Here is a 10,687-nt window from a genome sequence, read left to right on the forward strand (position 1 = left end):
CACACACACACACACACACACACACACACACACACACACACACACACACACACACACACACATACAGACACACCTCCCTGCTGGGGACCAGGGAATAAAACTGACATTTCCTACACGTTTTTGTTCCGTTCCTCATTTGTGTTCCCTGACGTCTCGCGGCCAACGGCGGCTTCGGGGTCTGATCAATACAGCCGAGACGCTCAGCCCTCTCAGCTAAATAAAAAATAAAAAGTGGCTGCTCTCAGAATGGACGGCCAGCTGAACGATCAGCTCAGATGAGCTCGGTTCACGAGCACTCCGGCTTATCCAGGAAGTCACATCATTTCATTCCACGAGCAAAGACGATCACCAGTTAACCGCAGAAACCAGCTGGTTGGAAGTTTCTACGTACGTTGCTGGCCTTTGAATTTCAATCAGACCCTTTTATCCTCACGGCCGGATAACAAAAGAGTTCATTCAGGGAGGGAAGATGCTCTGCAACTTAATAGCATGATGAAAGGAATTTGTTTCGGGGGAAAATGCCCACAGCGTTGTTGTTACATATAGATATTATCCTCTCATTTTAAGTATTTACTTTATGTTCATGCAGCACTATACTCTTACAGCAACAAACTGCTTGTGCTATGGAAGCTAGTTGTTGCGAAACATGCGAAGAAAACTACACCTCCTGTACAATTTTTCAATTTAAGCCCGATAAAAACCAGTGAACGGATCATAAACTTTGTTTACTTCATATTTAAAGTAAAGGCTCATGTATCTGTTGAAGCTCTATTTTATCATTCGTCTGTTCCACAGGGGTTTAGCTGTGCTGCAGTGCTAACGCCAACTTGTATAAGCAAGAAAAACAAATGGGAGATTCATGGCCAACAAAACTATCACCTCACAGACTAGAAATTTCAATGAAGCTTTCATGAAGTAATCCCTGCGTGGGCATCTACAACCGATTCGCTTCTGGAGTCAGTCAGGCACACTTAACAGAAACATCATTCAGAGTTTAAACGCATCAGAAAGTTTGTCTTTACAAGAATAAACTGGTGTTTTGACACCCGTAATGGTTTTTACACAATTGTAATTGAAGTTTTGAAGATTTTAACCATGGAATGTTCCACTGACCGAGGAGGTAAACCTTACTTCTTACTCACACAACCATTTTTCATACATGTAGAAATTATACATTACAACACAAGCATGATTGTCTTTCACCCAGTCTGCTCACAGTTCAAGAATCCTTAAAATACTACTTAGTTTCCTTACAGTGATTGTTTGTGTGAGGCTTACTTTTCAGTCAGTTTCTGCCTGTTAAACGTGGCAAACGCAAGCGAGGTTACCATGGTGACCAGAATAGGAGCAGCTTTAACATTTGTTTACATTTAGGTGCTCTTTAGACATTTTATATAATTTATTCCCTACATCAAAATGTTTTTAGCTTAGATTGTTTCAGAGTTGACGTCGGAGTTTCAGGCAGCAGCTTTTTAAAAACTCTTCAGAAATGTTCTTGTTTCCACATAGATTCCTCCGCCATTTTTGTCAAAATTATCTAAGTTTTTCTTAGCTTTTAGCGGTTTCTTTATTCGCAAGACGTTCCCGGCACATGCTGGAGCCGCAACGCAAAGTTCACTACAGTGAGCGATTCTTGTGAGGATTTTTTTTTTTTTTTCCCAACGAAATAACAGTTTCCACCTGTTCTTACATGACAAGCAGGTTTTATTGTCCTCCATGGATGGAAACACAAGTCGAGTGTACAGAGTGGTAGTCACATGCAATACAAAAATATGAATTTTTACAATACAACATAAAAACAAAAAAAAAAAACATGAATTGGCCTGTCCTTAAAAAAAAAATGTACAGCTATATACAGTACTTTATACATGAAAAAATATAAATATTTATATATATATGTACACATCTGTAACAACAACAGCAGTACCATTTTTAAAAATGTGATGTATTTTACATACAAAAGGTTTATACAAATAGAACTGTTATTTTGCTATAGATTAAATAATGTATGTACATTACACACATTGGATTCGCAACACATGTAAAGCAACCTTTCACGAAACAGAGAAAAAAAAGAGAAAAAGTCTACGTATTCCAGCATCATAGGCTCATCCAGTTTCACATGCACCCACGGGGAAATAAAAAAACAACAACAACAAACCACATAAATAAAAACCCATAAATACAAGCCCGCAATCCAAAGCCAGAAATCCCACGCGGCGCACGGGAGGTACTGATTCCGATCGCTCGGGTTTTTTCTCTGTACAGATTAGAACACCGTTAGTAAAAGTTTTTTTTTCCTATAGAACTCCTTTTTTTTTAAAAAGGTGCGTTTGCACCTTGAACAGATGAACGTTATTACTGAAAAGTCTTTAATCCTAAAACATCCAGTAGTATTTGATTTCACTCGGTTCTGCTGCATGTTTGCTTTGCACATGCGTCTGTTTCCGAAATGCATCCCATAAAACAGTGATTCACCAGACTGCGCTTAAAAAATAATTTAAAAAATAAAAAGGGGGCGACACACAGGTGAGCGGATCACTGTCCTGCCTCTGAAAGGGTCCTGAAGAAGAAAAGCTGTTGAAAAGCACTGCAAATATCACCATGCGGAACGAAATTAAGCACGAAAAAAGAAAAGAAAAAAAAAAAAAGTTCATGATTATTTCTTTTTTTTTCCCCTTGAGGACAAAGTGCAGATTGTTGTCCATAGGCTGGTGCACGGGCTGTCACACAAGCTGGTAAAAAAAGAATTAAATAAATAAAAAGAGTGAAGGGAGGTGAGAGAGAATTGCTCAAACAGCCTGTCCAACATGTGTCGAGCCCTCCGGGGGGGGGAGACAAACGGAGTGGTCCGCTCAGTGATTGGGTCCTTTTTGTGTCCAGCAGCGTCTTTATGTGTTTGTTTCAGAGAGAAGGAGAGGGAGAAGAAAAACAAAACAAAAAAGACCCAAAAAAGGCGCCTTGTGGTCAGGACCCCGGCGACAACAAGCACATCGCAGCAGCAGCAGCAGAAAGAAGATGAAGGGTGGAGGGGGTGGGTGGGGGCAGCCCAGCAGCAGGCACAGACACCACAAGCCCCGGAGTCCCAAAGGTGACGTTAGAGAAGCCAAACCAAGAGGGATTTCAGATGCGTGGAAAGGGAAAAGCGAGCCCCGACCCCCAAACCCGTCCCATTTCAGTCCACTGATCCTCTCTTCCGAGCGACAGAAGCGCGGCGGTTAGACACGGAAGATCAGACTGCGGATTAGTGGAAGCGGACGCCCCGTTTCAGGTGGAGGCGACGCATGCAAGGCAGGGCAAGGCAGACCCGGGCTTTTGTTTTGCATTGCTTATGTTTCAGAGTGACGGCTACAACCTGGATTAAAGGAGGGCGAGAGAGAGAGAGAGAAGAAGGGGAATCAAAGGAGAGAGAAAAGGGGGCAAAGGAAAACACAAATGTTAGACGGTTAGTAAAAGTGTAACAGACTGAATAAGAGCACTTTGATTAGTTTTCAGGACATTCAGCACATAAAACCAGGTGAAGAAGCCGGAGCTCATTTTATGACCACAGAGAGCTCTGAAGTAATTTTGCCGTCCTTCCTGTCGAGGGGGTTTCTGCTGTTAAAGGCTTGCACTTCTTCTCCTGACAATTTTAATCTGCTGCGCGGAGAAAGAAAAAAAACAAACTGGCCTTTAAGCAGAGGCGGATCAATAGTGGAAGCCTTTGAGTGCTGGCTGTGGTGTTGAAGCAAAAAGCAAAAAAAAAAAAGAAGCAAATCAAGGATGAAAATCAAAGATTCTGTATTTAAGGTGTTTTTGCCGATGACTCGAGCACCAAAAGGAGCTGACAGGAAAAAGACCCGTTTTTTTTTTTTTTTGAAGCAACGCTCATTTCTCGCTGACTATTTGATGGATGAAACGAAGCTAACGTGCGATTGCTAATATGCAAATGAGAATGTGAGCGTGTGGTAGCAAAAAGGTGAAAAGCTGGTCCGGATAAAACAGAAATAGACAGAATTCTTGGACTTTTAGGAGTTCGGTTGCACACAAATCTAGCTTTTCAATGAAATCGGGTTCCATAAAAAAAGTTGGCGCTGTGCAAAATGTAAACAGAAGCAGAACACGACAACCTGCGAACTATTTAGACATCAAATAGAAATGTGAGGCAATCACACGACACCTCTCAGCTGCTGCTGCTTCGACAATCTGCGATTTCAGCAGCTGTGAAGTTGTATTTTCACATTTTGCAGCGTTTCGGCTGTTTTTGAGAGAGGCTAAAGCAACTTCGGGCTGTCGCTCTATAGTTCAGATTGTTTGCTTATGATCTGCTCCATATCTCTGTGGGCCAAGCTTAAAAGTCTTTTAGTTTTTTTTTCTAATATCGTCCTAAGCAGCTGGAAATATACCCTGTACGAAAGCTCTAAAATGTGTTTTTTCTGCTAAGAGCGTTTGTTTTAGAGCAAATAAGTAGAGAGAAGTTTTGTTTTTGTTTTGTTTTTTTTTGAAAAAGGACATACTGATGAACTCTAAGATAATTCTGCTTCAGCCTCTTCCTGTTCAGACAGTCTGGAGTCAGATATTGAACAGGATTCTGCCTGCAGAGGCTCCTGTACCACAAAGGAACCACAAGGTACAAAAAAAAAAAAAAAAAGAAAAGAAAAAGGAGGATCTTTGTAGTATTCACATGTCCGGTGTGCTGACATCGGCCCTCAGGAGGATACCTACTCTGCAGACTTCCAGAAGTGTCCTGGGTGGGACAGCCTGCGGTTGAGTTTGGGCAGCCTCTCCAGCATGTCGGCCAGCTGGATGAAGGTCGGCCTCTCTCTCAGGTCGTACGCCCAGCAGGCGGAGAGGATCTCCTGAGGCGACACAGCGCTTTGTTTTAATAAGTCACTCATCTTTGCTACATCGGTGGAAGGTTTTACCCCTCTAAAACGAGCCACATTTTTTCTAAACGACGGACAAAACTTGACTCACCGTGACCTCCTTGCCCAAGTTGATCTCTGCCAAAACCTTCTTTATCCCCTCTCCGCTTCCGACCTGCCAGATGGTGGCTTCAACAGGCTGGTTGGTGATGGGCCAGTCCCTCGCTTGAAGCTCATACCAAATCGTTCTTTGAAGGAGGGGGCGGGGGACAGTGGAATGAATATATCGTCGGGAAGCCTTACGCTCTTTGTTGACTCCGCGTGGACAGGACTTACCCGAAGGCGTACACGTCCGCTGCCGTGGAAAAAGGAAGGCGGTCCTCATTGTTACCCGGGCTCATCTTGCGCACGATCTCCGGCGCGAGGTAACAAATCCAGCCATGTGGAAGTTTCAGCTTGTTCTCACGCCTGGAAAGAAAGAAAAAAAAAACAAATTAGCCCGCTTGAAACACTAAAAATGCACTCCAGGAATGGGAGCCAGCAGGAAATTGGATTTTACGATCGGGACACTCCCAGCTCCGCGGACGTTACGGGCCGACAAAGAGGAACACTGCAGGCCTCGGCAGGTGTTACACGGGCACAGCATGAACACCCAGTTATTAACGGGGAGGTTTCTCACCTTCCCTCCTGAACAACTCCGGAGATCCCAAACAGGCCGAAATCTGTGATCACCACTCTGTTGGTATCGTGGAAAACGTTCTTGGACTTCAGGTCTTTGTGAACGATGCCTTTGGCGTGCAGATAGCCCATTCCCTGTATCAGAAGGTAAACACTGATGTTCAGACCCAGATGCCGGTTGTTGTATTGAATGCTTTTAACTCTTGTGACCACACAGGAGGAATGATAGAAAACAACAAAAAACGAACTCTCTTGTATAATCTGGTTGAAGGTCCAATCCTAAACAATGGCCTTCTGCGTACCACTTATTCTGACTGTACTTTTAACCATATAAACGCTTCCTGAATAGGATTTTTAGTTGTTTGCAGCAAATCAGTCAAATGTCAAGTAAAAAAAAGCTGTAAAAACAGAGGATGTAGGTGGAGGCGTTTGTGATTTATAACAGGCTGCAGTGAAGCTAAATGTGTTTAAACACACTGTAGTTAGTATGTTTACAATGGTGACTTTTATTAAAGTCTAGAGGTGTTATGTAAAGACAAAAAAATCATGGTTCGGTTTGTACCGGTCCATTTTAAAATGGTAGTTTGTGTTTTTGGGTACAGCAGAAGGAAGCCGTTCTTGCACTGCTAATTTTTTTGTCCTAGCATTAACTCTTGTGACTAGAACTTGTGCTTCCTCTAACTTCCGGATAGTTGCCGAGCCAGGTGCGTGCTTGTGCGTTTATAATATCAGGTGAGTTTGCGGAACAGAATTTGTCATTTTTCCCCATCTGATGTTTTATCCATCTATCACTTGGGGGAGAAAAAAAGCCCTGAATGAGTCATGGAAGACTGGAGCTTGTACTTGATCTTGTTCATCATCACTGTAGCTAAATGTAGTTAGTCACTCGACACCTCCACAGGTGTGAAGAAGTAACTCAGAATGAAGCTTAGTTGAGCATGTGTACCAAACCTTAAGACTCAGAGCACATACATGTACCGTTACACCCCATTTAAAGACCTGCACTAGTTAGACAAATACCAGGAAAAGTTGTATTTATGTATGGAAATGTGTGCTAAAGGTGTGGTTATTCTCAGAGTGCTTTATTTGTAAGGACTCCTCTGAAAATGTCTACAAAGCCACGTAGTGTTATGATTTCAAACCCCCCACAGGATGAACTGCAGCAGCCTAACCTTTGGCAGAAAGTAGAGGGTTTTTAGGGCTGAAACCTGATTTGGCTGAAATCCAGCCCTATTAGCCTTACACCTCTCTTTGGAGTATTTGGACTTGGTAGAGGCTGTCAGAGGGGAGTTTCTGGGGTTACGGGTCTTTATCTTTATCTGGAAACACTCCATTTGGAGAAGTAGTTGACAACAAGCCCTTGAGTTCCAAAAGAAACAGGATACATTATTCGTGTTTCAAATTAGTAGAAATGAAACAGAAAAAAAAAAAACACACCTTTACGATCTCCTGAGCGATTTGCCTCGTTTTATTAATGTCCAAATTGTGTTTACTGTCCCGAACAATTGAATACAATGTCCTCCCTTTACAGAAACTGTTAGAGAAAGAAAGAAAAAATGAGATTAAAACAGAAAGCAAATCCCTCATATCCAGGTTCAGGTTAGAAGTTATTTACAAGGTGACATTTCCACTTTACCTGGTAATGATAGCTAAGTGAGGAGGGGCCATGCAGGCGCCCATAAAGAGGACCACATTCTCATGCCGGGTCTGTCTGTAGTTCATCACCTCCTTTTTAAAGAGCTTCAGATGGTCCTGGTTGTTTCCATCGATCTCAAGAAGTCGAATGGCGACTTCGCCATGCCACCGACCCTTGTGCACTCGGCCCCATCGGCCCTGATTTTAAAAGCAATGGCAAGTTAGAAAAAGTGTCCCTTTCAGGATCTGAAGCAGATAACGTGCAGATCCGACCCCATCACCTTTCCTATGAGCTCCCCCAGATCCAGCTGCTCAAAAGGAATGTCCCACTCCTGCAGGTAGACGCTGGTCTGACTGGGCTTGCGGGAGATGGGGCCTTTCCACTGGTTTCCACGAGGGCAGGGAAGGTCGTCCAGCTCGTCGCACTCGACGTCAGAGCCCACGTTCATCCTCATCTGCTCCCCGTCCTCCTCGTCTTCGCCCCCGTTGTCGTTTTCGTCATCTTCCTCCTCGTTCTCCTCCTCCGCTTCGGGGTCTTCGTCTTCACCGTCGACGTCCTCCTCGACCTCCTGCAATCAGACAGTCACGGCTTTGTGTACGTGCACAGCGAGCGTCACAAAAATATACTCTTAATTATCCCCCAAAAGGCAGCAGAGCAAGTTCTAAAAGCCTAAACATTACCTCTTCGTCTTTATCTTCCACCAGCTCAGCGTGGATGTCATCTGTAGGTTCTATCTCATTGCTGTCAAACAGAAAATTCACATCAAAGAGGCAAAATCCAATCCATCTAATAATTTCAGCTATTTAAAAATCACTTAAATTACACGAAATAAAAGTCTTACACAGTGTCTTGAAGGACATCAGAGTATATACTTGTGGGACTGGATACATCTATAGAAACCAACATAATTTTGTCAGGAATAAGAGGATAAATATTTAGTTGCTCTTGCTCCACCACATAGAAAACACACATAGAAAAGCGTGCAATTTCTCACTACGGCCAGCAGATGGAGCCAAAATGCTGTTAGGAGTTAGGAATGAAGTAAACGGCGAAGGGGACACAAGGAGGAAAGGAGGAGGTGGTTACATTGACCGTTACAATAACCATGCAGAAAAGGAGAGAAAGCTGCAGGAATCTAAGGTTTGGAGCAACAAGAAGTCAGTTTGATACTTTGGGTACTGTCAACTCACCGGGGAAGATAAACTGCTGTCTGTGCTGAAAGTAACACGCAGCTTTTCACAAAAACAAAGAGAGGGGGAAGACAGATAAGCATGAGAGGGAGAGAGTCTGGGTTAGTAAAGTTTTTGATATAAAAAAAAAAGAAATGCAGTAAAAGCACAAGTCAGAGTTAATTATTTTATGTAGAAAGAGAAGGGAGAGCAAATGTGTGAGAAGAAGAAAATGAGCTTAAGTCTATGTAGAGTAAAAAAGAAAAATCAGCAGTAAACTCTTTTTTTCCTGGTTCCACTCAAACCTTTGTTTAACTCACCAGGGAAGTTGAAGCGGCTGTCCCTGTGGCCTTTGGGTGAAGGGTTGGGGGGCGGCGTGGCACTGGGCGGGTTGCTCTGCTGGAAGGGGGCTGGGGAGGAAGGTGTGGATGAAGTGGTGGAGGATGGATTGCTGCTGGAGTCCAGCTGGTTCATTACAGGGGGATGATCCTGACCAAACGTGGAATTATAATAATTAATAACCCCGGACGAAGTCACTGAAGCACTGCTCGTCTTTCCAACACTACAGAGGAGCAGATTGTGGACTTTTACCTTTTTTGTGATGGCCTTTGGTAGTGTACCAAAATGCGGCATGTCTTGTGGCCGGTCAACAGGGTTGTTAATATCAGAAGGGACTGACTCTGTCCTCCTAATTTTGGCAACTACAGAAGACATTGTTAACATCACACATGCATTAGGCTACAGAGACTGTACCCATCAACTACAGACTGAGCGTGGGAGGAGAAAAAAAAAAAACTTACTTGGCAGAAAAGAGATTCTGCAAGACGGAGCCTCCTTTGTGCATTTGTTGTGGCACTTTAATCTGCACAGAGAGGGAGGCCACACATGAGAAGCTCGGCAGCAATTAGCTTTTAGCACCTACTGAACTCCTCACGTCCAGATCGAGATTAAGTCAAGCCAGCAGGGGCCTTTACTAGGAGGCAGGATTAGTGGCTTCCAGGAACAACTTTAGGTTCAGCTCTGGGTTTTCGATGTCATGAAGCTAATTTACTCCTCGTTGAGGTGTTTCACCAAAGGAACTTATGCTAGAAAGCTAACCTGTTCAGAAGCAGGTGGGATTATCTTGTAGTTGATGCTAAGCTGCGCTTTTTGTTAGAAGCATGCAACAACATTGCTGATGTGGCCCACATTAATTCACTAACAACTTCCAAATGTTCCTATTGAATTTTAGGCACTCAGTAAATTTTATTTTCTTTTACAAAGTAGCAGATGTTTCTGAAAGCTGACACGTGTTTCAGCATTAATGTCCGCCCTTTGAGACGTGCAAGAACCCTGAAAATCCTCAAATTCAAAACGGGGAAAAACTACCTCACTCTAAAATAAACATAGGGTTTCAGTAACATGCTGATTAGTATATTGTTTTGTTCATTTGTTTTCCCTTGCATTAAACGTTTTGAAAATGAGATTGTACTTCAAACGGAGCTGAAAGCAGTGCGTCTGAACAACTTACCGACAGTGTTTGCACTTCACCCCGAACATCATGTTCTTCTGGCACACTTGACACGTCTGAGACAACCAGGACTTGGTAGAAAACCTGCGAGACAACGCACCGGACCCGTTTTCGTCCTTCAGTACGACCGCTGCAAACGCTGACGTGCTTTTTAGGAAATATTTGAGTGACAAGCCCAACAGGCTTGCTTCATTACGCTCTACCTGTGGGTGACTGCGAGGCCTATGTCCCTCCTCACCGTCTGTGGGGAACTACGGTGGGCTGCTACATTGTCTGCTCAGACGAAAAACAGAAGTAAGATGGAAGGACAAACAGAGAGATGTGATCCTGTTGTTGTTCAACATAACAGGAAGCAAGACTGTCTGTCTATAGTGACGTAACTCACTCTTGACTACGCTGTGCTCCTCTATTAGGGTGGGCGTCCCTGGCAGGGTGTAAGGTGCTGTGTTGGGAGTGGGAGTAACTCCGGGAGTCCGTGCGGACATGATGGGGTAGCGAGAAGGCGAGTCTTCACATCCGTTCCCATTCACTTGCATATTCAGGATCAACTTGTTCTTTTTCCCACACCTGGAGAGCAGACAGAACCACAAAGAGAGAGAGAAAAAAAAAGGATTCAGCAAACACTTGACCGGACACGTTGGCATGTCTGCAGCGCCGCTTGAGTCCTTTACAGAACAGACGGGAGGTTACGTAAGCGCCGGGGAGAGAGAGAGAGATTCACATCAGATCACCTTAATAGAATTGGCACGGAGCAGCATCTTTAACACCCAGACTGAGGTCACAAGGAGAGCACAAAGCGGTGCCAAACTTGTGACTTGTGCTCACATGCACATCCACGCGGGAGGGGGGT

General features: G+C 43.8%; 1 protein-coding gene across 4 annotated transcripts in view; it reads right to left on the reverse strand.

Annotated features, from left to right (window-relative positions):
* Nucleotides 1-1,686: 1,686 nt before the first annotated feature.
* Nucleotides 1,687-10,687, reverse strand: part of LOC108233907 (kinase suppressor of Ras 1) — a 25,842-nt gene continuing 16,841 nt past the window's right edge. For 3 of the 4 annotated variants that reach the window (XM_017412682.3, XM_017412680.3, XM_017412683.3), the window contains 17 exons: nt 10,223-10,404; nt 10,041-10,110; nt 9,838-9,921; nt 9,128-9,189; nt 8,919-9,028; nt 8,648-8,816; nt 8,349-8,390; nt 8,000-8,048; nt 7,839-7,899; nt 7,439-7,726; nt 7,159-7,355; nt 6,960-7,056; nt 5,524-5,657; nt 5,181-5,312; nt 4,957-5,092; nt 4,705-4,838; nt 1,687-3,355 (listed from right to left, as the gene is read on the reverse strand). In XM_017412682.3, the coding sequence (XP_017268171.1) occupies nt 3,349-3,355; nt 4,705-4,838; nt 4,957-5,092; nt 5,181-5,312; nt 5,524-5,657; nt 6,960-7,056; nt 7,159-7,355; nt 7,439-7,726; nt 7,839-7,899; nt 8,000-8,048; nt 8,349-8,390; nt 8,648-8,816; nt 8,919-9,028; nt 9,128-9,189; nt 9,838-9,921; nt 10,041-10,110; nt 10,223-10,404 (1,954 nt within the window). In that variant the 3' untranslated portion in view covers nt 1,687-3,348. The remainder of the gene's footprint in view (nt 3,356-4,704; nt 4,839-4,956; nt 5,093-5,180; nt 5,313-5,523; nt 5,658-6,959; nt 7,057-7,158; nt 7,356-7,438; nt 7,727-7,838; nt 7,900-7,999; nt 8,049-8,348; nt 8,391-8,647; nt 8,817-8,918; nt 9,029-9,127; nt 9,190-9,837; nt 9,922-10,040; nt 10,111-10,222; nt 10,405-10,687) is intronic. The other variant, XM_017412681.3, reaches the window with a different exon arrangement.

Source organism: Kryptolebias marmoratus, linkage group LG13 (genome assembly GCF_001649575.2).
Source record: "Kryptolebias marmoratus isolate JLee-2015 linkage group LG13, ASM164957v2, whole genome shotgun sequence".
Lineage (NCBI taxonomy): Eukaryota > Metazoa > Chordata > Actinopteri > Cyprinodontiformes > Rivulidae > Kryptolebias > Kryptolebias marmoratus.